Here is a 26,758-nt window from a genome sequence, read left to right as displayed (position 1 = left end):
AAACCAATCGTTTCCACTCATGACTTGAGTGATTGAAGTAAACCAACGTTTTGGAAATACATAACGCCATCTAACCAAATATCAAAGAATGTTAGCTATATGCAGTTATCTTAGCCAGCCAGCTAACATTAGCTATTTAGCCAACTAGCTATGGTCAGTGAGCTGGAGCCCAACTGATGGAGACCAGTTAGAACCCAACTAAAACATGACTGCAGATGAAAAGAGAAGAGACATAGAATCATGGCAAAATCCCCCAAATCTATAATAGATTCCAGATGTCAATCAGAATGACTACAATTCAGTTACTAAGTCTTTAACCACACTGTGTTGTTACACTGGTGAGTAAAAAACTCACTTTAACTTTTTGTCTGAAAATTAGATATACATTTTACTCAACTGCGTTACCCACTCCAGTCAGGAGATGGCAAAGGGTGACTTTAAGGCAATGCTGCTGGTGTGACGTATAATCTAGTGGACGGAACGCTTTTTTCAACATCAGCAACAGTTAGTCAGACACCTCGGTAGCTAGCTAGACAAAATAGCCGAACCAATAAAGCTCTTTAGATGCTTTCGTGAATATTAACAACTGTGTTTTAAACCCTCTTCTGTTGTCTAGTTAGTTATCCGATTTAATTTCATATTTACGGTGTTGTTATTAGTCTGCTAGCGGGCTGGTTAAGTTAGCATTAGCATAGCTAGCTAACATTCCCGACCATGAGCTCACTAAACTACTCTCGTCCTGCAAAAGAAGAGGACGTCTGCTGGACGGAGAAAGAGGGTCTGTGGCTAAACGTTGTCGTGAAAGAAGAGGAAGAGGATGTCACAATACAAAAACAAGTAGAGGGTGAGGATGTTACAGTGAAAGAAGAAGAGAAAGACGTTTCAGTGAAAGAAGAGGAAGACTCTTTCAGAGTGAAAGAAGAGGATGTTACAGTAAAAGAAGAGGAGGAAGCCGTTTTTGGATTGGAGGAGGGGGAGATGACTGTCACATTGGAAGAAGAATATGAAGAGGAGGACACTGGATATCTGGGCTCGGTTTCCCAAAGGCATGTTAAGGCATCCTATGGTTCTAACGATGAACGGGCCCTGGTTAACACTAGTAAGTACTGTCTTTTTTTAAATGTATTTTATTTATTTCACCTTTATTTAACCAGGTAGGCCAGTTGAGACCAAGTTCTCATTTACAACTGCAATCTGGTCAAGATAAAGCAAAGCTGTGCGACACAAACAACACAGAGTTACACATAAACAAACGTACAGTCAATAACACAATAGAAAAATATATGTACAGTGTGTGCAAATGTAGAAGAGTAGGGAGGTAAGGCAATACATAGGCCAAAAGGGGCAAAATAATAATATATATAATAATTACAATTTAGCATTTTAACGCTGGAGTGACAGATGTGCAGATGATGATTTGCAAGTAGAGCTACTGGGGTGCAAGAGGATAAATAACAATATGGGGATGAGGTTGTTGGGTGTGCTGTTTACAGATTGGTTGTGTACAGGTACAGTGATCAGTAAGCTGTTCTGACAGCTGATGCTTAAAGTTACAGAGGGAGATGTAAAACTCCAGCTTCATTTATTTTTGCAATTCGTTCCAGTCATTGGCAGCAGAGGGCTGGAAGGCAAGGCGGCCAAAGTAAATGTTGGCTTTGGGGATGACCTGTGAAATATACCTGCTGGAGCGTGTGCAACGGGTGGGTGTTGCTATGGTGACCTGTGAGCTGAGATAAGGCGGGGCTTTACCTAGCAAGGACTTATAGATGACCTGGAGCCAGTGGGTTTGGCGACGAATATGTAGTGAGGGCCAGGCAACGAGAGCATACAGGTCGCAATGGTGGGTGGTACATGGGGCTTTGGTGACAAAACGGATGGCACTGTGATAGACTGCATCCAGTTTGCTGAGTGTTGGAGGCTATTTTGTAAATTACATCGCCGAAGTCAAGGATTGGTAGGACAGTCAGTTTTACGAGGGTATGTTTGGCAGCATGAGTGAAGGAGGCTTTGTTGCGAAATAGGTAACCGATTGTGGATTTAATTTTGGATTGTAGATGCTTAATGTGAGTCTGGAAGGAGAGTTTACAGTCTAATCAGACACCTAGGTATTTGCAGTTGTCAGAACTGTCTAGAGTAGTGATGCTTGGCGGGTGCGGGCAACAATCAGTTGAAGAGCATGCATTTAGTTTTACTAGCATTTAAAAGCAGTTGGAGGGAATTGATGTAAAATATATCACTAGCCACTTTAAACAATGCTACTTAATATAATGTTTACATACCCTACATTATTTATCTCATATGTATACGTATATACTGTACTCTATATCATCTACTGCATCTTTATGTAATACATGTATCAATAGCCACTTTAAACTATGCCACTTTGTTTACATACTCATCTCATATGTATATACTGTACTCGATACCATTACTGCATCTTGCCTATGCCGCTCTGTACCATCACTCATTCAATAATCTTTATGTACATATTCTTTATTCCTTTACACTTGTGTGTATAAGGTAGTAGTTTTGGAATTGTTAGTTAGATTACTCGTTGGTTATTACTGCATTGTCGGAACTTGAAGCACAAGCATTTCGCTACACTCGCGTTAACATCTGCTAACCATGTGTATGTGACGAATAAAATTTGATTTGATTTGGGGCTACAAAGGGGTGTTGTATGGCATTGAAGCTCGTTTGGAGGATTGTTAACTAGAGGTCGACAGATTATGATTTTTCAATACCGATACCAATTATTGGAGGACCAAAAAAGCCGATACCGATTAATAGGCCAATTTTTTTTTTTGTGTGTGTGTTTTTGTAATAATGACAATTACAACAATACTGAATTAACACTTATTTGAACTTAATATAATACATCAATAAAATCAATTTAGCCTCAAGTAGATAATGGATAATGAAACATGTTCAATTTGGTTTAAATAATGCAAAAACAGTGTTGGAGAAGAACGTAAAAGTGCAATATGTGCTATGTAAGAAAGCTAACGTTTCAGTTCCTTGCTCAGAACATGACAACATATGAAAGCTGGTGGTTCCTTTTAACATGAGTCTTCAATATTCCCAGGTAAGAAGTTTTAGGTTGTAGTTATTATATAACTATTTCCTTCTATACCATTTGTATTTCATTAACCTTTGACTATTGGATGTTCTTATAGGCACTTTAATATTGCCAGTGTAACAGTATAGCTTCCGTCCCTCTCCTCGCTCCTCCCTGGGCTCGAACCAGCAACACAACGACAACAGCCACCACATCGAATTACCCATGCAGAGCAAGGGAAACAACCACCCCAAGGCTCAGAGCGAGTGAAGTTTGAAACGCTATTAGCTAACTAGCCAGCCTTTCACTTCGGTCACACCAGCCTCATATCGGGAGTTGATAGGTTTGAAGTCATAAACAGCGCAATGCTTGACGCACAACGAAGAGCTTCTGGCAAAACGCACGAAAGTGCTGTTTGAATGAATGTTTACACGCCTGCTTCTGCCTACCACCGCTCAGTCAGATACTTAGATACTTGTATGCTCAGTCAGATTATATGCAACACAGGACACGCTAGATAATATCTAGTAATATCATCAACCATGTGTAGTTAACTATTGATTATGATTGATTGTTTTTTATAAGATAAGTTTAATGCTAGCTAGCAACTTACCTTGGCTTATTTCCTTATACGTAACAGGCAGTCTCCTTGTGGAGTGCATCGAGAGAGAGGCAGGTCGTTTTTGCGTTGGGCTAGTTAACTGTAAGGTTGCAAGATTGGATCCCCCGAGCTGACAAAGTGAAAATCTCTGTCTTCCCCTGAACGAGGCAGTTAACCCAACGTTCCTAGGCCGTCATTGAAAATAAGAATGTGTTCTTAACTGACTTGCCTAGTTAAATAAAGATTAAATAAAGGTGTTAAAAAAACGGCAAATCGGCGCCCAAAAATACCGATTTCCGATTGTTATGAAAACTTGAAATCGGCCCTAATTAATCGGCCATTCCGATTAATCGGTCGACCTCTATTGTTAACACAGTGTCCAAAGAAGGGCTAGATGTATACAGAATAGTGTCGTCTGCGTAGAGGTGGATCAGAGAATCACCAGCAGCAAGAGCGACATCATTGATATATACAGAGAAAAGAGTCGGCCCGAGAATTAAACCCTGTGGCACTCCCATAGAGACAGGCCCTCCGATTTGACACACTGAACTCTATCAGAGAAGTAGTTGGTGAACCAGGCGAGGAAGTAATTTGGAAAACAAGGCTATTGAGTCTGCCGATAAGAATGTGGTGATTATCAAATCAAATGTATTTATATAGCCCTTCTTACATCAGCTGATATCTCAAAGTGCTGTACAGAAACCCAGCCGAAAACCCCAAACAGCAAGCAATGCAGGTGTAGAAGCACGGTGGCTAGGAAAAACATGGTGGCTAGCTAAAACCTAGGAAGAAACCTAGAGAGGAACCAGGCTATCCCCTTCTGGCTGTGCCGGGTGAAGATTATAACAGAACATGGCCAAGATGTTCAAATGTTCATAAATGGCCAGCATGGTCAAATAATAATAATCACAGTAGTTGTCGAGGGTGCAGCACAAGTCAGCACCTCAGGAGGAAATGTCAGTTGGCTGTTCATAGCCGATCATTAAGAGTATCTCTACCACTCTTGCTGTCTCTAGAGAGTTGAAAACAGCAGGTCTGGGACAGGTAGCACGTCTGGTGAACAGGTCAGGTTTCCATAGCCGCAGGCAGAACAGTTGAAACTGGAGCAGCAGCACGGCCAGATAGACTGGGGACAGCAAGGAGGCATCATGCCAGGTAGTCCTGAGGCATGGTCCTAGGGCTCAGGTCCTCCGAGAGAGAAAGAGAGAATTAGAGAGAGCATACTTAAATTCACACAGGGCACCGGATAAGACAGGAGAAGTACTCCAAATATAACAAACTGACTCTAGCCCCCCGACAAATAAACTACTGCAGCATAAATACTGGAGGCTGAGACAGGAGGGGTCAGGAGACACTGTGGCCCCATCCAATGATACCCCCGGACAGGGCCAAACAGGAAGAATATAACCCCTCCCACTTTGCCAAAGCACAGCCCCCACACCACTCGACAGAGTCGAAAGCCTTGGCCAGGTCGATGAATACGGCTGCACAGTACTGTCTTTTATCGATGGCGGTTATGATATAATTTAGGACCTGAGGTGCACTCATGACCAGCTCGGAAACCAGATTGGAGAAGTGGAAAAGGTACGGTGGGATTAGAAATAGTTGGTGACCTGTTTGTTAACTTGGCTTTTGAAGATTTTAGAAAAGCAGGGCAGGATGGATATAGGTCTGTAACAGTTTGGGTCTAGAGTGTCTCCCCCTTTGAAGAGGGGGATGACCGCGGCAGCTTTCCAATCTTTGGGGATCTCAGACGATACAAAAGAGAGGTTGAACAGGCTAGTAATCGGGGTTGCAACAATTTCAGAGTATAATTTTAGAAAGAGAGGGTCCAGATTGTCTTGCCCAGCTGATTTGTAGGGATCCAGATTTTGCAACTATTTCAGAGCATCAGCTGTCTGGATTTGGGTGAAGGAGAGGGGGGGGGGGGGCTTGGGCAGGTTGCTGCAGGGGGTCCTGAGCTGTTGGCCGGGGTAGGGGTAGCCAGGTGGAAAGCATGGCCAGCCGTAGAAAAATGCTTATTGAAATGATCTATTATCGTAGATTTATCGATGGGGACAGTGTTTCCTAACCTCAATGCAGTGGGCAGCTGGGATGAGGTGCTCTTATTCTCCATGGACTTTACTGTGTCCCAAAACCTTTTGGAATTAGTGCTACAAGATGCAAATTTCTGTTTGAAAAAGCTAGCCTTAGCTTTCCTAACTGACTGAGCATATTGGTTCATGACTTCCATGAAAAGTTGCATATCGCGGGAGCTATTCGATGCTAATACAGAACGCAGTCAAGTCTGGGGTGAACCAAGGGTTAAATCTGTTATTAGTTCTACATTTTTTGAATGGGGCATGCTTATTTAAGATGGCATGGAAAGCACTTTTGAAGAGCAACCAGGCATCCTCTACTGACGGGATGAGGTAATGTCCTTCCAGGATCCCCGGGCCAGATTGATTAGAAAGGCCTGTTCGTTGAAGTGTTTTAGGGAGCGTTTGCCAGTGATGAGGGGTGTTCGTTTAACTGCGGACCCATCACGCATTCAGGCAGTGAGGCAGTGATTGCTAAGATCCTGGTTGAAGACAGCAGAGGTGTATTTAGAGGGCAACAAGTTGGTCAGGATGATATCTAAGAGGGTGCCCATGGTTACGGATTAAGGGTTGTACCTGGTAGGTCCCTTAATAATTTGTGTGAGATTGAGGGCATCTAGCTTAGATTGTAGGACGGCCGGGGTGTTAAGCACATCTCAGTTTAGGTCACCTAACAGTACTAACTCTGAAGATAGATGGGGGACAATCAATTCACATATCGTTTCCAGGGCACAGATTGGGGCTGAAGGGGGTCAATAACAAGCCGCAATGGTGAGAGACTTGTTTCTGGAAAGGTGGATTATTAAAAGTAGAAGCTGGAATTGTTTGGGTACAGACCTGGATAGTATGACAGAACTCTGCAGGCTATCTCTGCAGTAGATTGCAACTTCGCCCCCTTTGGCAGTTCTATCTTGTCGGAAGATGTTGTAGTTGGGGATGGAAATTTCAGGAATTTTGGTGGCCTTCGTAATTAATGATTCAGACACGACTAGGACATCAGGGTTGGTGGAGTGTGCTAAAGCAGTGAATAAAACAAACTTAGGGAAGAGGCTTAAAAATAGAGGAGTCTTAAAAACAGAGGCACAAACTCTGCAGTTGTTGAACTAATGTGTGGTGTTAAAGGGGAAATCTGCAATAGCTACATTCATATTTAGACTTTTAAATGTGTTTATTATAGCCATCAATTCTTGAAGAATTGAACACATGCCTCATGAGCTTAGTTCAACTGTTGTACCCAATCAGAACCCACAATAATATTTGTTTCACTCCTATGTTTAGAAACAATGTAAACCAACACTGTAGCCTCAACATGGTTAAGTTGGGGCAAGGTGTTCCCCTCAGGGAACTCCACCCCCCCCCCCCCCCCCCCCTCGTTGAGCTGAAAAGGTGGCGCAGGGAATTCAAAAATATTATTTAGAAATATTTAACTTTCACACATTAACAAGTCCAATACCTCAAATGAAAGATAAACATCTTGTTCATCTACCCATCATGTCAGATTTTTTAAATGTTTTACAGCGAAAACACAACATATATATTTATGTTAGACCACCACCAAATCAAAGAAAAAACGCAGCCATTTTTTACAGCCAAAGATAGTCACAAAAGCAGGATTAGAGATAAAAATGAATCACTAACCTTTTGAAAATCTTCATCAGAAGACAGTCATATGACATGTTACACAGTACATTTATGTTTTGTTCGATAATATGCATTTTTATATCCACAAATCTCGGTTTACATTGACGCCATGTTCAGAAATTCCTCCAAAATAGCCGGAGGAATTATAGAAAGCTACGCCAGATAACAGAAATACTCATCATAAACTTTGACTAAAGATACATGTTCTACATATAATTAAAGATACACTGGTTCTTAATGCAAACGCTGTGTCAGATTCTTCTTAAACGTTACGGAAAAAGCCTTTGCTTTGCAATAATCTGAGACGGCGCTCAGACGTAACCGCCATGTTGGAGTCAACAGAAATACGAAATTACAACATAAATATTCCCTTACCTTTGATGATCTTTCATCAGAATGTAGTGCAAGGAGTCCTAGTTCCACAATAAATTGTTGTTTTGTTCCATAATGTCCAATACTAGTGTCCAAGAAGCTGCATTTGCTAGCACTTTCAGCTCACGTGCCCAAAAATTGACTGCTGGTCCAAGATAACTCGCACGAAAACTTCCAAAAGATATATTCCAGGTCGAATAAACTGGTCAAACTAAGTAGAGAATCAATCTTCAGGATGTTATTATCATATATATCCAATAACGTTCCAACCGGATCATACGTTTTCATCTGGAGCTAAATGGAACAGTGGTAGCACTCACAGCAAATGCTCCATTCCACTTTCTACTGAATGAGGACATCTAGTGGAAGGCGTAGGAAGTGCTTCCAGATCCATATCTTGTTGGGAAAGGATGACGTCAAAGTTACCCCAATTTTCAGAATTGTTTGGAAGATTGCCTGCCCTATGAGTTCTGTTATACTCACAGACATAATTCAAACAGTTTTAGAAACTTCAGAGTGTTTTCTATCCAATAGTAATAATAATATGCATATATTAGCAATCTAGGACAGAGTTTGATGCAGTTCACTATGGGCACGCAATTCATCCAAAGTGAAAATACTGCCCCCTATCCTCAACAACTATAATGTTGATATCATGGATGGTCAGTCCTTGCATCCATATGTCTGTTTATGAATTTGAGAGTAGTTACATTTCTCCAGCCCCATCATCGTTTTATGACCAAAACAGTGGTGGAATTACGTCTTTGTTATTGTTTCAACTGCAGATTTTTCTGGGGAACTGTTACCGTTCTCAAATTCATAGAGAAAGCTATTGTAGCAACCGTAACCCAAAATCTAGCGACCTCGTAAAGAGGTTCAGACATCTTGGCGTAACAGTTATAAGGTGTTGGCTTGACAGTCGCGGACCCAGGTTTGAGTTCAGCTCTGGGCTACCCTCTGAATTCACTACACTATGAATACAAGGACTGGCCATCCATAATGTCAAAATGATAGTGTAACTTCTTCGATATAGGGGGCGCTCTTTTAATTTTTGGATGAAAAACGTTCCCATTTAAACAAGATATTCTGTCACGAAAAGATGCTCGACTATGCATATAATTGACAGCTTTGGAAAGAAAACACTCTGACGTTTCCAAAACTGCAAAGATATTGTCTGTGAGTGCCACAGAACTGATGTTACAGAAAAAAAACAGACAAAAATACAATCAGGAAGTGACACATTTTTTGAAACCGCCTCATGGCAATGACTCCTTATATGGCTGTGGAGGAGCTAGGAGTCAGCTTACCTTTTCCACGTTTTCCCCAAGGTGTCTGCAGCATTGTGACGTATTTGTAGGCATATCATTGGAAGATTGACCATAAAAGACTACATTTACCAGGTGGTTGCTTGGTGTCCTCCGTCGCAATTATTGCGTAATCTCCAGCTGCAGTATTTTTCCGTTTGGCTCTGATGAGAAACCGACTGCCAGGAATGATTTTTCATCTAATAGAATTGTGAAAAACACCTTGAGTAGCTTTGGTTAAAACATATTTTGAAAATCTGAGATGACAGTGTTGTTAACCAGTTAAGCCCACCCGACGCGCAGGCGTCTCATCTAGCCACCTGGAAATGCACATGCGCTACGCTAAATGCTAATAGCACTCGTTAAAACTCAAACGTTCATTAAAACACACATGCAGGGTATTGATTTAAAGCTACACTCGTTGTGAATCTAGCCAACAAGTCAGATTTTTAAAATGCTTTTCGGCGAAAGCATGAGAAGCTATTATCTGATAGCATGCAACACCCCAAAATGCCTGAAGGCGACGTAAACAAAATAATTAGCGTAGCCGGTGCTACACAAATAGCAGAAATAAAATATAAAACATTCATTACCTTTGACGAGCTTCTTTCTTGGCACTCCTATATGCCCCATAAACATCACTATTGGGTCTTTTTTTTCGATTAAATCGGTCCATATATACCCAAAATATCCATCTATGGAAACTGTGTAATTCAGAAAAAAACATTGTTTCAAAACGCAGCGTCATTTTTTTAAATTAAAAAAGTCGACGATAAACTTTCACAAAACACTTCGAAATACTTTTGTAATCCAACTTTAGGTATTAGTAAACGTTAATAATCTATCAAATTGATCACGGGGCGATGTGTATTCAATAGCTCCACGTCTTCAAATCATGTTCGGAAATCTCTCTTCCAAAACTTCCTGTCGGAGACCGGATGGAATGGGTTCTCTCTTCTTCGTTTGACCAAGAAACAACTCCAAGGCAATTTACAAGACTGGTGACATCGTGTGGAAGCTGTAGGACTTGCAATCTCAGCACCATTTAATTTGGTGTCCCTTAAACAATACATGCAAGTGGCGCATTGATATTTTTTCCAGTTTTCAGTGATCAGTTTTTCTTGCGCTTTTCGATGAAACACACACTCTGTTATAGTCACAGCCGTGATTTAACCCGTTTTAGAAACGTGAGAGTGTTTTCTATCCACACATACTAATCATATGCATATACTATATTCCTGGCATGAGTAGCAGGACGCTGAAATGTTGCGCGATTTTTAACAGAATGTTCGAAAAAGTAGGGGGTGGCCTTAAGAGGTTTTAACAAAAGGCTAAGCTTGTGTTTCAATATATTTATTTAATTTCATTTGCGATTTTCATGAATAGGAAGCGTTGCGTTATGGTAATGAGCTTGAGGCTATGATTACGCTCCCGGATACGGGATTGCTCAACGCTAGAGGTTAACCTGGTTTCGAGGCGATACAGTGGAGTTATGCAATGTTTTGGTTTCTGATGGGGTAATGTCGTTGAATATTTGAGGCATTTATAAGTTACACTACCGTTCAAAAGTTTGGGGTCACTTAGAAATGTCCTTGTTTTTGAAAGAAAAGTGCTCAACTGACAGCTTCATTAAATAGTACCCTCAAAACACCAGTCTCAACGTCAACAGTGAAGAGGCGACTCCGAGATGCTGCAAAGAAAAAGCCATATCTCAGACTGGCCAATAAAAATAAAAGATTAAGATGGGAAAAACAACACAGACACTGGACAGAAATATGTATTTTTCTTTGCAACTCTGCCTAGAAGGCCAGCATCCCCGAGTCTCCTCTTCACTGTTGACGTTGAGACTGGTGTTTTGCAAGTACTATTTGATTAAGCTGCCAGTTGATGACTTGAGGTGTCTGTTTCTCAAACTAGACACTCTAATGTACTTGTCCTCTTGCTCAGTTGTGCACCGGGGCCTCCCACTCCTCTTTCTATTCTGATGTTAGGTTCAAATTTTTCAGAGTAAATACCTCACGGACACCAGAAAAGCTTAACCAAGTTTAATTCTTCCCAAAGGGTCTTTACAGCTGTTATTCAGACAAAAAGTATATATACCCCACTTTGGACACTCCTCCTTCTCTCCAATCCTTACATCTTCTGGTTCCACAGGAAGAAGGTAATAGGATAATAAACCATTATTTCTCCCTTCAGGGGATCTGACCTCAACCCCTCTTTCGCCTAATCCACAGATGTCCTCTCGTATCATTTATCACACTCCTGTGACTCTCTCCTGTCCACCCAGCACATTCCACAGCCACTCTGTCTTTCTACAGATCTCCCTCCTTTATATACTCTGTGTCTGATCTATCATGTCTTTAATATCTCAATGTTCAAAGTTTACCCTGAATCCAAAACTTCTTAGAGCTCGTTTGTGCTGTTCTCTGAAGGGAGTAGTTCACAGCGTTGTACAAGATCTTCAGCTTCTTGGCAATTTCTCCCATGGAATAGCCTTAATTTCTCAGAACAAGAATAGACTGACGAGTTCCAGAAGAAAGTTATTTGTTTCTGGCCATTTTGAGCCTGTAATTGAACCCACTAATGCGGATGCTCCAGATACTCAACTAGGATTTTCTAATGATCAATTAGTCTTTTAAAATGATATACTTGGATTAGCTAACACAACATGCCATTGGAACACAGGAGTGATGGTTGCTGATAATGGGCCTCTGTACGCCTATGTAGATATTCCATTTAAAAAACCAGCAGTTTCCAGCTGCAATAGTCATTTACAACATTAACAATGTCTACACTGTATCAATGGTTATATAGAAAATGGGTCTTTCTATAACTGCAGTGTAGATTTCCTGTGGGGGTCAAATTATTACAGCTGTTGATAAGTCGTTGTATTCAAAGACCTCAATGTCTTGCCAGGAGGGTGCAAGGTGCTGTGTTGTTGTCTGCTGCCAGGACTTGTGTGACGGCCTTTTCCTGCTCCAGGACTGTTTCCATTATCTGCAGTGGAGATCCCCACCTTGTCAGGGATTCTGTGATGAGCTTGCTAAGGGGCAGGCCCACCTTGTCAGGGATTCTGTGATGAGCTTGTTGAGGTGCAGGCCCACCTTGTCGAGGATTCTGTGATGAGCTTGCTAAGGGGCAGGCCCACCTTGTCGAGGATTCTGTGATGAGCTTGCTAAGGGGCAGGCCCACCTTGTCGAGGATTCTGTGATGAGCTTGCTAAGGGGCAGGCCCACCTTGTCAGGGATTCTGTGATGAGCTTGTTGAGGGGCAGGCCCACCTTGTCAGGGATTCTGTGATGAGCTTGTTGAAGGGGCAGGCCCACCTTGTCAGGGATTCTGTGATGAGCGTGTTGAGGGGCAGGCCCACCTTGTCAGGGATTCTGTGTTGAGCTTGTTGTGAGGCAGGCTCAGTTTATCCTGTGCACTTGTCAGGGCTTCTGCTTCTTCCAACTATAGGAACATGTGCTGACCACTTCCTTGCATTTAATCCATCTATATATTTACATACTACTGTTGTGATTAAGAGAGCTATATTGCATTAGAAAACAGGATCATTTATATAGTAGGATGTAATCCACTTCAGGCATCACCTTAAATAAACAGTGGATTTCTGCTGTTGTGGTCCTTTAACCATCTGTCTGACTTTGTATTTCACACAGGAGAGAGACGGGACTATCGTGGAACCTCTGGGGAGCCTCAACAACCTCATGATGTTGACGAGGCAGAGAAGAGTCTCTCCAGACCAGAACACCTCAAGAAACACCAGCGGAGATCCACAGGGAAGAGAACTCACTGCTGCTCTGACTGTGGGAAGAGATTCACCTCCTCATCAGGCATTAAAATTCATCAGAGAATCCACACCGGAGAGAAATCTTACGGCTGTGATCAATGTGGGAAGAGTTTTGTAAAATATAGACATCTGAAGATACACCAGAGAACACACACAGGAGATAAATCATATAGCTGTGATCAATGTGGGAAGAGTTTTACTCAGCTAAGCAGCCTGATATCACACCAGAGAACACACACAGGCGAGAAACCTTATAGCTGTACTCAATGTGGGAAGAGTTTTACTCAGCTAGGCATCCTGATATCACACCAGAGAACTGTCGTGACGTTGCATTAGTTAATGTGACAACTGTTGCTCATCGAATGATTAAATGTTTCTAATTGTGTGATTAACCTGGGGCACCATGGGAAAATTAGTTTTATTGAGTTTCTATTTCCCAAATTAACTCAAAGAACATCATAATATCGATTTTACAACAGTCGCTAATTAATTAATTAATTTCCTTTACAATCTCATTCTGAACGTTGTATAATCCGGGAATCTGCACGGACCCGGGTCTCACCAATGAGTTCGTACCACACCAATCTTAGTTGAGTATTTATTTACTAGAAAGCTAAAATGATGATAAAAGATACACATACACCAAAAACACATTCTAGGCTATTGATTTGAACTTAGTATAACGGGCCAACACACTATGGCGCGTATTACCCAAAATGGGCATTTAAAAGAGAGAGAAAAAAAGAAAGTACACGAGAGAAATATACATTTGGGTGCATTTGTCAGCTGTGCTTATTTTAACCCTAGCCTTGCCCCAAACTGGCGCTCTTATGGGTCAGAATATAATTATGTAATTAACTGTGGGGGGTCTCAGATGCGAAGCTCCGCGTGGGTCGTTTAGGCTTCTAAATGACGCACTTCTCCGGCGCAACTCTGGTCGTCCTCACGATGTCCGTGTCCATTTGGTCTGATTCCTCGCCCTTGCTCTGGGAGGAGTCTTCTGAGGACAGACAGATCTGTAGCTCAGGGCTCACAGCATAGGAGTGAAACAGTGTAGATACCACAATTTGATGGAGAGTGGAGGTTAGGTGGTCCGGCTTGAATTCACCCGCTGAGACACAGCTACTCATCAGTAGCATGGGTAGAAAAAGATGTCTTTGTCTTCAACCTTGGGTTGAGTTTTGGGTTCGTTGACTTTTTAGACCTTGGCTGCAGCTTGGGTCACTTAGTCTGATCTGTTCATTCTGCCTCACGGGTCTTATAACCTCGGGTCAGAAGTGGGCGTAACCGCCTTTAGGGCTATTCTCTGGGCGTACCAAGTCAAGAGGCATGGTCTAGATTTTACTCAAATCCAATTTTAGACAACTAACTTCACATTTCGTCTTTACCAAAACATTCTCTTTGATTTGGACATTTTCCACACTACGTCCAATGTATAAACATCAAGAGTATCCTAGGAAAACTCTTCCAGTTATAATGTTTTTGTAATAACGTAATCTATTAGCCTATAATAACAAAACAAAAATGACATATTTCCATATTCCATCTATCGTCATGACCACCATTGTGGCTGATGGAAATCATTGTTCCAAAGTCTTTTTATTGCATGTTTAATGTTCTGAGGCTGGTTCTCCATAGTGAGAGGACAAAGGAATGTTGTCTATGGCCTAAGATTTACCATCGGCGTTAGGGGTCATAAAACCCCCACATCTTCAGACCCCTAGATCTCTCCTCCTCTGTTGGGGGTGAGAGATAAACTGTAGGGTTGTGGTCTCCTGTAACCTGACCACACCAGAGAACACACACAGGAGCGAAAACCTATAGCTGTGATCAATGTGGGAAGAGTTTTGTTCAATCTAGCCATCTGAAGATACACCAGAGAACACACACAGGAGAGAAACCTTTTTTGCTGTACTCAATGTGGGAGGAGTTTTGTTCAATCTGGTGATCTGACAGTACACCAGAGAACACACACAGGAGAGAAATCGTACAGCTCTAATCAATGTGGGAAGAGTTTTGTTTCATCTACGGGTCTGACAGTACACCAGAGAACACACACAGAATAGAAATCGTATAGCTCTAATCTATGTGGGAAGAGTTTTACTCAGTCAAACAGCCTGGTACAACAACAGAGAACACATACAGGAGAGAAATATCTTAGCTGTGAAAGATCACAGATCAAATATCAGAAAGTACATACATGAAGGAGTTGTTTCATGATATCAATGAATTAATGTCACAATGTAAAATGTTTTAACATTGTAGAAGGAGTATTTTAATATTGTCACAATGTTGAAGCATAAATGTTTGCCCCTTTATCAATTGATTACAACATGATATGGATATTAGCCTCAGGGGAAAATCCAGACTCTGATTTGATAGTTGTGTTGTGTTACACTTACCACGTTGGTGACCCACTGGAATCAAAATGTATCACTTCAAAATGTAGCTGTTTTCTACAAATTGTCCTCTAACCAGTGATGTTTACATTATTCCCAAATTCCGTGTGGGTTTTGAGCTGTTAGTTTTAACAGGACGTGCAACCTCATCTCCCTCCTTTTGCACAGTTGATTTCAACGTGATATCGATGAGTGATGACAAATAAGTGTTGTGTTCCTTTGTTTAGCGACCCCTACATTTAAATGCATCACCCCAAAATGTAGCTGACGGTCTTCTGCAGGTTCTCCTCTAACCAGTGAGGTTAAAGATATCTCCCATTTCCATGTGTTTTTTTTTAGTTTCAAGAACACGAACAACCTAATTGACATCATTGATTTATTGCTACTTGTCAAAACAACAGTGTTTTTGGTGCTTGTGCAGTTTATACGGTGCTTGTTTAAAAAAATACAAGTAATATGATTATTGTGGCAGATGTTTGTGTACATAGTACATTTTATGTTTAAGTTTTCAATTTATCCCAAACTGTTTCTGCATATTGGTTATTGATTTGGACACGTTAACACTGTGTTTTGACATTGCGCTATCCCACCTAGCAAAATGTAACTGAAAAAATGTTGAAAAGAAGACTATGCCCGACGTCCAATATACGTTCAGTGGAAAATATGTATTTTCTGGTAGTTTTTTCAGTGACTTGAAAATAACTTAATTTCAACTTACTTGCAGGTAGCCTAGTGGTTAGAGCGTTGGGCCGTCATTGTAAGCCAGAAGTTGTTCTTAACTGACTTATTTACAATGATGATCTACCGGGGAACAGTGGGTTAACTGCCTTGTTCAGGTGCAGAATGACAGATTTTTACCTTGTCAGCTCGGGATTCAATCCAGCAACCTTTCGGTTCCTGTTAAATGAAGGTTAAAATAAATACATACACATGGATGCAGTATAATAAATTGGTCTATAATCAATTTTATTAACCATCTTTCATCATTCAAGTATTTCTTGACAACATTCAAGTGCTAATTGTCTTTATTCCACTACTGAAGAAGCATGTCTCAAATCACCTAATATTTCAAACCTTCATTCAGCCTGACAAAAGATACATGTTTTATTATTCCATGCCTCACCATTAAGTTAATTATTGCCAACACATATTAACAAAGGGGTGTATATTTGGTTTTGATAATTCATATTTACAGTTCATGTAACATTTAGTAATTATTTATGCAACCAACTGACAATTTTTGGGTACAATTATATTGACATTGTTGCCCTGCTTTTAGAATATCAGGGTTCATTCTCAGATGTACCAACCCAAATGTACTAGAGCATGACATTGGGGACTGGGCCCAGATCCAACAACATGCCTATCCAGTGAACCCTGAAAAGAGAGAGAAGCTCTGCAGTGATGTGGAAAGTTACTACGGATATTGCAGGAGTTTCCTCTTGAAATTAGACATGTCTGTGGTAAGGACAACTTGGTTGCTGATTTTCTCAAGGGTGTGCAGTCAAATAGTTTTGCGTTTAGCCAGTGGGTTGCCATGGATCACAATTTATTTTGACTGCATGTTTTTCTGTATTGGAGATGAGTTTTGTTTGGGCTCCTTCCAAGGGGAAGAGAGTTCCAGGAGCTAGTGAGTTTTAGGAAGAGGAGAGTTCTAGAAGCTCGTGGGGGAATTTTTTTCTTCATGTTTTTAATTTTTGACAGCCAGTGGAAACCATGTTTATAGTTGATTATAATGTGAAATATAGGATATATTTGTTGTCCTAAGGGGGAAGGTGTTACAGGCTTTGGTTTTTAGCACGTATAGGACGCACTGATTGGTGTCACCTCGTTAGTCAGTATGTGTTACACCTGTGCTGGCTTGTCCATCTCGTTAGTGGGAAGGTGTTTCACCTGAGCTGGTCCAGGTTCTATTTAAGACTGTCTGGCCCAGTGTTCCAATTGTCTTGATAGATGTGGAGAGTCAACACCTTTTTGGTTTTCTTCCTGTCTTTAAGTTTGGTGTGGGTTTTTCTTTTGTTTGACTCTTCTTGGGCAGATTTAGTGGGTCTCATGGTGGTTGTCTTTTAGGTCCCAGTTGTTGTTACTAGTCAACTTTCAGTGTACACCCCCATAGTGTCTTTCAGAACCCCTCCTAAAACCACACCTGTAGTTTTGGTTGTTGTCAATGACTCTGTTAGATCCCTCTTCTATGTAAGGAACACAAACAATGGAGTAAAACAAGCTTCAAGATTGCATCCAATTCTTACTATTTTAATCAATGGTATTTCAATAGAATGCTCAGTTGTTAATCTTCTGTTTTTTTATCCACTTATGTTTGATTGGTAAATAATTGTTTATTTTCATTTTTTCCTGTGAAGCCATTGCATTGCATCCATGTCTGAAATGTGCTGTATAAATAAAGCTTGTTTTGATAACATATTACAAAACAAATTAACCCAATGACCGACCAACAGACTCTTGCTAAACCAATTTGCAAATACGAAGAACAGTATATCTTCCACTTTGTCAATATAGTGCATGGTATGTACGTTAAGTATCACTTTTCAACCAACCCAGTTCAATTGTTGAAAATGAAAAAAGTTTAAATCAACAATACGTCAAAGGATTCAACTACTGAAAACTGGATCAACCAGATCAATCCCACTTGTCCAGCCTGCTGAAGGAGTGGTGGAGTGGTAAACACAGCCCCCGGCTCTACCAGTGGTAAACACCACCCCCGGCTCTACCAGGGGCTTGAGGTGGTCTCCCACAGCTCTGCTTATGTTATGTTCTGTGGCCTTGCTAATCCATGTCTTGACTGCCCCTGCAACACAGAAACACATTCAGTCATATTATATAAAACATTCAAAGTAATGGACATGGAGCATCTATGGCCTCAGTTACACCTGGCACCTAAATGTGACTTCTGTCATCCGATCACTCTAAGCTGCATTAGGTTCAGATCTACCAGGATGGGCCTATGACAGTCTGGATGCAGTCAGGCCACTGAATATAAATATTCAATGTAAAGAGATGGGGTGAAAAGTACACTTGACACAAATTACCTTCATAATATCAAAGAACAAATGAATGTGCCTGAGTGGAAATTAATTTTCATACAGCCAAAAGGGGTGAGAAATTACACCAATATCAGTGGATAACTTGCACTAATGTAAATAAACATAGATGATGGAACATATTCCCTTTTGCTGACGTGATGAACCGCTAAGGGGACATACAGTATATCACAAAAGTGAGTACACCCCTCACATTTTTGTAAATATTTGAGTATATCTTTTCATGTGACAACACTAAAGAAATTACACTTTGCTACAATGTAAAGTAGTGAGTGTACAGCTTGTATAACAGTGTAAATTTGCTGTGCCCTCAAAATAACTCAACACACAGCCATTAATGTCTCAATCGCTTGCAACAAAAGTGAGTACACCCCTAAGTGAAAATGTCCAAATTTGGCCCAATTAGCCATTTTCCCTCCCCGGTGTCATGTGACTCGTTAGTGTTACAAGGTCTCAGATGTGAATGGGGAGCAGGTGTGTTAAATTTGGTGTCATCTTTCTCACACTCCCTCATACTGACTGGTCACTGGAGGTTCAACATGGCACCTCATGGCAAAGAGACTCATGAGAAGCCACAGCAGAAACCTGTCCCTATCCGTTCCCTTTGCTCTCCCTACGCCTCTCTCTAGCCTAGCCCATGTCAAAACAAAATCACTCCTAACCACACCTAGCATTACCCTTGCCCTAGCCCAGACTAGTCCGGCAAAGGCACAGTCCCAGAAGGCATGGCGCACAGTCTCCTCCCTGCCACAAGACGATCTTGGACAGGTGGGGGATTGCACCAAACTATACCGGTACAAGATGGCACGTACCGGCAAGCACTTATGGAGGCCCAACCAATTCAGGTCCTTGAGCCTGTTGTCCAGGCCCCGCGCCTGCACTCCCTCCCAGACCACTGACGAGATGCCCGCTACAGGCGCAGGACTCCCTGCCTGCCTGACCTCCTCGTACAGGTGCCTGTGGTCTAAACCTACTCGGGCAACTTCAACCTCGGGGTGCGCACGCAGCCACTTGGCCGCATGGCCAAAATGCCACGGCAGCTGTTCCGCCCGAGGACCCGCGTTAGACCACACCATTACGCTTCTCGCCTTATACGAGAAGAACACCCGCAGGAGGTAACCGGACGGGTGTATAACCGGACGAGCAAGCTCCGTCAACAAGAAAGAAACAAAAATGGCGTCCAGCTTGAGGGGGAAATGTGGTACCCCCCTACCTCCCTCCCCGATGGGACAGATCATGCGTGCCCTGGCGACCCACTCGCACCTGCCACTCCACATAAACTGAAACACAAGCCTCACTAGAGGCCTCCTCAGACAAGCCGGCAATGGGTAGATGTATGCCACATACAAAAGAGACGGCAACACATCCACCTTTAGGACCAGGACTTTGCCCATAAAAGACAAATACCTAGCCTTCCACATTGCTAGCTTCCTCTGTACCACTGCGATACGCATGTTCCAGTTTAGCGTCGCTGAGCCGGAGGTCTCAAAATGAACCCCGAGAATCCTCAGGGCCCCTTCACAGAGAGATAACCCCCCAGGCACATCCGTTCTACCGCGCCATCTTCCGAAAAACTTGACGGAAGACTTTGCATGGTTCAGAACTGCTCCCGACGCTCGGGTGAAATCCCCAAAGATGGCAAGGGACCTTGTCAGGCACGAGTCCTTGCACAACAGCAAGGAAGTGTCGTCGGCGTACTGCGTCATCTTAACACGCAGCCCACCGCTTCCAGGGATCAACAAGCCTTCCACCCCTGTGTCTGCCCTAATGGCAGCCCCCAGAGGCTCCATGTACAGAACGAAGAGGAGAGCCGAGAGTGGGCATCCCTGCCTGACCCCAGACGAGAGGTCAAAAACGTCACCTAAGTGACTATTTACACTAACTCGACACCCCGCTCCGACATATAAAGTACGGATCCATCCTATAAACTTCTCCCCAAATCCTAATCTACCTAATACCCTGAATAGAAAAGATCTATTCACACGATCAAAAGCTTTCGCCTGATCTAGCGCTGCTACCATTAAAGGCAGCCCTCTATCTTCAACCCAAGCGATGGAATCCCTGATCAACTGTAGGTTCCATCTTATAGAGCGGCCCTCTACCCCGCACGTCTGATCCTCGTGGACGACGTAGGGAAGGGCTGTGCGCAACCGGTCTGCTAAAACCTTTGCAAGAATCTTGTAATCTACGCACAGCATGGTCAATGGCCGCCAGTTGCCAAGGTCAGTTGCTTCCCCCTTCTTATAAAGAAGTGACAGCACACCAACAGCCATTGATCCCCCCGGGACCCCCGTCTCAAGGATGGCCTTCAAGACTTCGAGAACCACTGGTCCAAGTATACCCCAAAACTTGAGGTAAAACTCAGCCGGCAGCCCATCCATCCCAGGCACCTTCCCTTTTCCCATCCTCCTAAGAGCGCTCTCAACCTCTTCTAGTGAGATCTGGGCCTCCATCACGTCTCTAATGTCCTCTGGCAACCGCCGGGACAAGTGTTCTAAAAACACGTTTCCCTGCTCTACATCTATTTCCCTTTCCTTAAATAAACCTTGGAAATGATCAGTTGTCACCCTGACCATTTTCTCTGGTTTACTTACTATACTACCATTTTCTTCCCTAACTCCCTTCATTACCTTCCTACTCTGTCTGGCCCTAACCGACTTAAAGAACATAGCGGAACAAGTCTCATTATGTTCTAGAAAGCCACTATGCGCACGCTCCAGGAAAGCTCAAGCCTTCTGCTCCTGCAGCTCCCTGAGCTGCGCCTTTAGGGCTGCGAATCTCTCCCAGTCAATCGACCCGCCGAGGTTGCCTGCCTCGTACTCGAGTTCAATTAACCTTTGGATACGATCCACCTCCCTCCTTTCCTCCCTTTTTTTCCTTCTACAATATCCTATTATAAAAGCCCTTATCCTCCCCTTGACTAAATCCCACCACTCTAACACCCCCTCGCACATGGACCGGAGGCCGTCAAGCCTCCGAAAGAAACAAAAAAAATTTGTCAACGAAAGCCTGCTCCTCCAGTATATCCCGATCTAACTTCCAGTACCCCCTACCGAAGAGGCAGACTGGCGACCCCACCTGCAGGAACACCCCGTCGTGATCCGTGAAGAAAACAGGCAACAGCCGCCCAGACAACTGACCCAAAGACCTGGATACAAAAATGTAGTCGAGCCTCCGCGCAACCCCCCTGGAGTTGCGCCATGTAGGACCGACCATTGCCGGAGTAGTGTGCAGGCCACCATCAACCAGACCATGGCAAGCCATTAGCCCAGAGATGGCACCTGCACTGCTATCACCGCCTAACCCTAAATCTATATTAAAGTCTCCTCCTATCACCAAGTGCCTGTTTGTAACACACAGGGGCGCCAGACAGTCCACCATCTCCCTCCTGTCTGCCGCCACCTGTGGCCCATACACCCCAATTAACCTATATCTAGCTTCTCTAAACTTAACATCTATCCCCAAAACTCTACCCTGCATTATTACAAAAGTGTTCTCTATTTTAACCTCTCTATGCCCACACAAAATCCCTACTCCTGTTGAGTGCACCCCTCCTATGCCCCAAAAAGATTCCCCCTTATCCCACTCCCTCTTAAATCTACACACATCCCCACCATCCCTCAGGTGAGCCTCCTGTAAAAAACAGAAATCAAACCCCACACCCTCTAAATAACAAAAAACCGCCCTCCTTTTAACATTATCCCTTAACCCCCTAACATTTAGACTAAAAAAAGAAACAGAACTATTCATTTAATTATTTACAACAAATAAAAACCCCAAAACCCAAAGAAAAACCAGGAGACTCACCCGATGCTCCCCTGGTCCATCTCCACCGGCGGGGACGTCCTCTCCTCTCCTGACGCCCCCCCGTCCTCCATCCCAACCCATGATCCAGGCAGTGTGTTGGGTCCTCCCTCCCCACCCACCATCCCCCCCTCCCTGTTTGCCTCGGGGCTGCATATAGGGGACCCCATCTCCCCAAACAGGAGTTGGGATCCCTCTAGCAAACAACCCACCGACCCCTCACTGGAGTCATCCACTAAAATGCAAGGGGCTGAGGCAAACCGGGAGGACAATCTACCCTCCCCCCCGCCACTCTCTTAACCCCCCCCTCCCCCTCCACACCCCCCTCCCTCTCACTTCCTGCCAAGCTCCCCCTCTTTATCCCTTTCTTCTTTGGTGAAGGAGGTAGCGGGGAGACACAACGTCCCATCCCCACTAACCCCTCCACCAAATCCCTCATTTCGACCTCGAGGAAGCCTGGCAGGCTGTCCCCCCACTCCTTCCCCCCATCTACAGGTACCTCGCTGAGGAGACATTGTCCATGTATCTCCCCAGAAAGGCCCTCACTTCTTCATCCTTCACGTGCGGATTGTACATGTTTACAGTGACCACCCTGAAGTTGTTCTTTGCCAGGCTGGTCACCGCATAATGGCACAGGGGTCCTTTTCTTTCAGCTTCCTTTGCCATCTTCAATACATCATCATGTTTCTCTTGCTTGTGAAACGTCACATCAAAACCCTTTTCATTTGGGTTGCCTTGAAGGCAGAGTACTTCCTTCACCTCTATCCTGAGGCATCCCATCAATATGGTCCTTCCAAAAGTTTCCCTGCCCCAAGGTTCCATCTCCTTTTCAGTCCATGAAAATCTTACGGTATTTGCTATACCAATCCCCGGAACCGACCAGGTTTGCTTGTTTATATTCATTTTTCTTCTTCTTCAAAAAAGCTCTCTTCAGAAAGAAGCTTCAACCTGAAATGAAAACATCTTAAACCAAAAAGGTGGCGCAACTAAAAGGTGTTGACTCTCCAATTCCTATCAAGACCAAAAAAAACATTTGATGCAATAAAAGTATTATAACAATCTTGCAATTTTGCCCTCAGTGTCCACTGACAGTTGCCTAAGTAACAACTGGGACATAAGACACCCACCATGAGACACACTAAATTATCCCAAGAAGAGGCAAACAAAAGAACACCCCACAACAAACTTAAAAACGTGAAGCAAACCAAAACGATAGCTCAACTAAAGTTGTTGACTCTCCACATCTATCAAAACAACTGGAGCACTGGGCCAGACACTCTTAAATAGAACCTGGACCAGTTCATTTGAAACACCTTCCCACTAACGAGATGGACAAGCCAGCACAGGTGTAACACATACTGACTAACGAGGTGACACCAATCAGTGCTCCCTGCGTGCTAACGAGCAATACGTGCTAAATAAAGTCCAACCTCAAAACATAAATGTAAAAACCAAAGCCTGTAAAACCTTCCCCTTTAAGACAATATATCCTATATTTTTGATGGACGAGTTTGCTCACCACCAACAGAAAACAACTTCCATTTCTCATTATAATCAACAACAATGCTTCACCTTCAAAAATATAAACATGGTGTCTACTGGCTCTCAACAATTAACACGTATTTCTAAATAATAATATACAATATTATTAAATTTCTAAATTTTCTTTACACAATCCGAACTCACTAGCTTCTAGAACTCTAGTGCACTTTTTATAAAAGTGGACTAATGAATGTAAAAAATTAATGTAAAAATAATTTGACAATTGTCTTAAAATGAGCAAGAATAATCATATTGTGTCTTGTTTTCACATGAGTAGTGACATTGATGATTGTAGGCTAGAAATAAGTTATTCATGTTGTTGAAACTCTAAGCAGTGTGCCAGAAGACCTTTGGTCTTCAATACAGGCCCCTTTCTGTGTTTGCTAAAATTGCGGCACGAGGGCGATGCACGTGCAATTTAGTTGTAGAAACTCCTCCCTGCTAATGAGGAAACCGATAGTTATGGATGTAGTATATCTGCCTGCAGCAAAAATTGTGAAGTTTTTCACCATTCGTTTTTCACACTGTTTTCTGGATGTGAATGGGGGAAAACTCAGGGGAGTAACCTCCATTTCCAGGTTGCTTATGAGTGCATTTCACACTACTTTGGATTATAATTGTAAGGCTCGTTTGAATGTCCTGCTTAATATAATGTTTGTGTCATCCTCGCAAATCAACTGCTTTATATTTAAAAAACACTTCAACCAGGAAAATGCTCTTTGGCTAGCTTTTCCATCAGCCTGACAATGAGGGTTTGTAAACTAAGTGTTTGCCAAATTGGCCCATAACTTCACCTAACAACAACAACATAGACCTACTGTAGGACCCCAACGTCACCTATGTCGTGATGTTTGTCATTTGACTGGCATTCAGAAAACGATTTCCTGGATCAGCTGATGATAGTTGAACATGTGACTGTAACTAAACAGCTACAGTATTAAGAGAGAGTAATTATTGAAGAACCACATTAATAACAGTATCCATTTGGGTGTTGTCAATAAAGTAAAGATTTTTTTAAATTATTTTTTACTTCACCAGATAGGCCAGTTGAGAACAAGTTCTCATTTACAACTGCGACCTGGCCAAGATAAAGAAAAGCAGTGTGACACAAACAACAACACAGAGTTAAACGTGGGATAAACAAATGTACAGTCAATAACACAACAGAAATATCTATATACAGTGTGTGCAAATGGAGTGAGGTAAGGCAAATAGGCCATAGTAACTTAATTTGCTAAATTGTAATTACTAACTTAAATAAAAACATGTGGATGAGGTAGGTAGTTGGATGAGCTATTGGATGAGCTATTTACAGATGGGCTGTGTACAGCTGCAGCGATTGCTAAGCTGCTCAGATAGCTGATGCTTAAAGTTGGTGAGGGAGATATAGGTCTCCAACTTCAGCGATTTTTGCAATTCGTTCCAGTCATTGGCAGCAGAGAACTGGAAGGAAAGGCGGCCAAATTAGGTGTTGGCTTTGGGGATGACCAGTGAGATATACCTGCTGGAGCGCGTGATATGGGTGGGTGTTGCTATGGTGACCAGTGAGCTGAGTTAAGGCGGAGCTTTACCTAGCAAAAACTTATAGATGACCTGGAGCCAGTGGAATTGGCGACGAATATGTAGCGAGGGCCAGCCGACAGGAGCATACAGGTCACAGTGGTGGGTGGTATATGGGGCTTTGGTGACAAAACGGACGACACTGTGATAGACTGCATCCAGTTTGCTGTGTAGAGTGTTGGAGGCTATTTTGAAAATAACATCGCCGAAGTCAAGGATCGGTAGGATAGTCAGTTTTACGGGGGTATGTTTGGCAGCGTGAGTGAAGGAGGCTTTGTTGCGAAATAGGAAGCCGATTCTAGATTACATTTTGGATTGGAGATGCTTAATATGAGTCTGGAAGGAGAGTTTACAGTCTAGCCAGACACCTAGGTATTTGTAGTTGTCCACATATTCTAAGTCAGACCATTTAGGAGATGAATTTAGTTTTACTTGCATTTAAGAGCAGTTGGGGGCCACAGAATAAGTGTTGTATGGCATTGAAGCTCGTTTGGAGGTTTGGTAACAGTGTCCAAAGAAGGGCCAGATGTATACAGAATGGAGTCGTCTGCATAGAGGTGGATCAAGGTATCACCCGCAGCAAGAGCGACATCATTGATATATACAGAGAAAAGAGTCGGCACAAAAATTTAACCCTGTGGCACCCCCATAGAGACTGAGGTCCGGACAACAGGCCCTCCGATTTGACACACTGAACTCTGAGTTCAGTTGGACTAGGGGCTCCGCAGTAAAATAAAACAATGATAACTACCCTAAACAACAGTATACAAGGCAAATTGACAAAGAGGGACATAAAACAAGGCATAAAGCAATCACAGGTGTTGACTGGGAGATCGTAGGGGCTCCGTGTTGACAAAGGGTCCAGGCCAATTGGCAAAAGAGGTATTGTAGCTGGAGTAATTTTGTTTGCTAGCCGGGAGATGCACCTGGCTCGAGGCTCGCTGGTGCTAGCTTCGGGACAAGGGCGTTAGCCACTATAGCCAATCCGGTGCAAAGTTCAGGAGCTTACGGCAGGAATCCGATGATGTAGTGGATTCTAGTCGTCTTAGTGAAGAGTCTGGGAGGCATCAGCTGTGTAGCCGAGAGATCATAGGGTCCACTGAGCAGGCCGGGAGATGGGCCTGGCTCAAGGCTAGCTTCGGGGCTGGGCCACTCGGTGGCAGCTAGCTAGCTACGATTATCCGGTGTAATGGTCCAGAGCTTACAGCAGGAATACGGTGATGTAGTGGAGAAAAACAGTCCGATATGCTCAGGGTTGATATTGCGCTGTGCAGGCTGGCAGGTATTATCCAGGCTAAAAGCGGCTGGTGTCTGAGCTAAAAAGGTAAAGGCCACTAGCAGTGGCTAACAGTGACTAAATAGCTAGTAGCTAATTAGCTGGTTAGCTTCTGATGGCTAGCTTCTGATGGAGGTTCTAGCTATAAGGTCTAAATAATTGCAGATTCGTAGCACATTGGGTGAGGTGTATTGCCGGAAGGTATATTTAATTTAAAAACGAAAAAAAGAGATTTAAATATATTGCAATATATACAAAAAAAGACCAAAACA

The 26,758-nt window shown here is 42.9% G+C and overlaps 1 protein-coding gene across 1 annotated transcript; it reads left to right on the top strand.

The window, feature by feature from the left end:
• Positions 1-473: 473 nt before the first annotated feature.
• LOC139364501 (zinc finger protein 22-like) lies at positions 474-17,297 on the top strand. The gene is made up of 2 exons (XM_071101290.1): positions 474-1,099; positions 12,716-17,297. The coding sequence occupies exons 1-2, from the start codon at positions 715-717 to the stop codon at positions 13,180-13,182; spliced, it is 852 nt and encodes a 283-aa protein (XP_070957391.1). The 5' UTR covers positions 474-714; the 3' UTR covers positions 13,183-17,297.
• Positions 17,298-26,758: the final 9,461 nt, after the last annotated feature.

Source organism: Oncorhynchus clarkii, chromosome 13, assembly GCF_045791955.1.
Source record: "Oncorhynchus clarkii lewisi isolate Uvic-CL-2024 chromosome 13, UVic_Ocla_1.0, whole genome shotgun sequence".
NCBI lineage: Eukaryota > Metazoa > Chordata > Actinopteri > Salmoniformes > Salmonidae > Oncorhynchus > Oncorhynchus clarkii.
Note: the sequence above shows the minus strand (reverse complement) of the source record. Positions and strands in the feature narration are given on the sequence as shown.

What these genes read in the sequence shown, in the direction of transcription:
- LOC139364501 (XM_071101290.1), top strand. Translation starts at nt 715, where the DNA reads ATGAGCTCACTAAACTACTCTCGTCCTGCAAAAGAAGAGGACGTCTGC. An exon ending in ACGGGCCCTGGTTAACACTA is followed by an intron (nt 1,100 to 12,715) that starts GTAAGTACTGTC and finishes TATTTCACACAG; the next exon opens with GAGAGAGACGGGACTATCGT.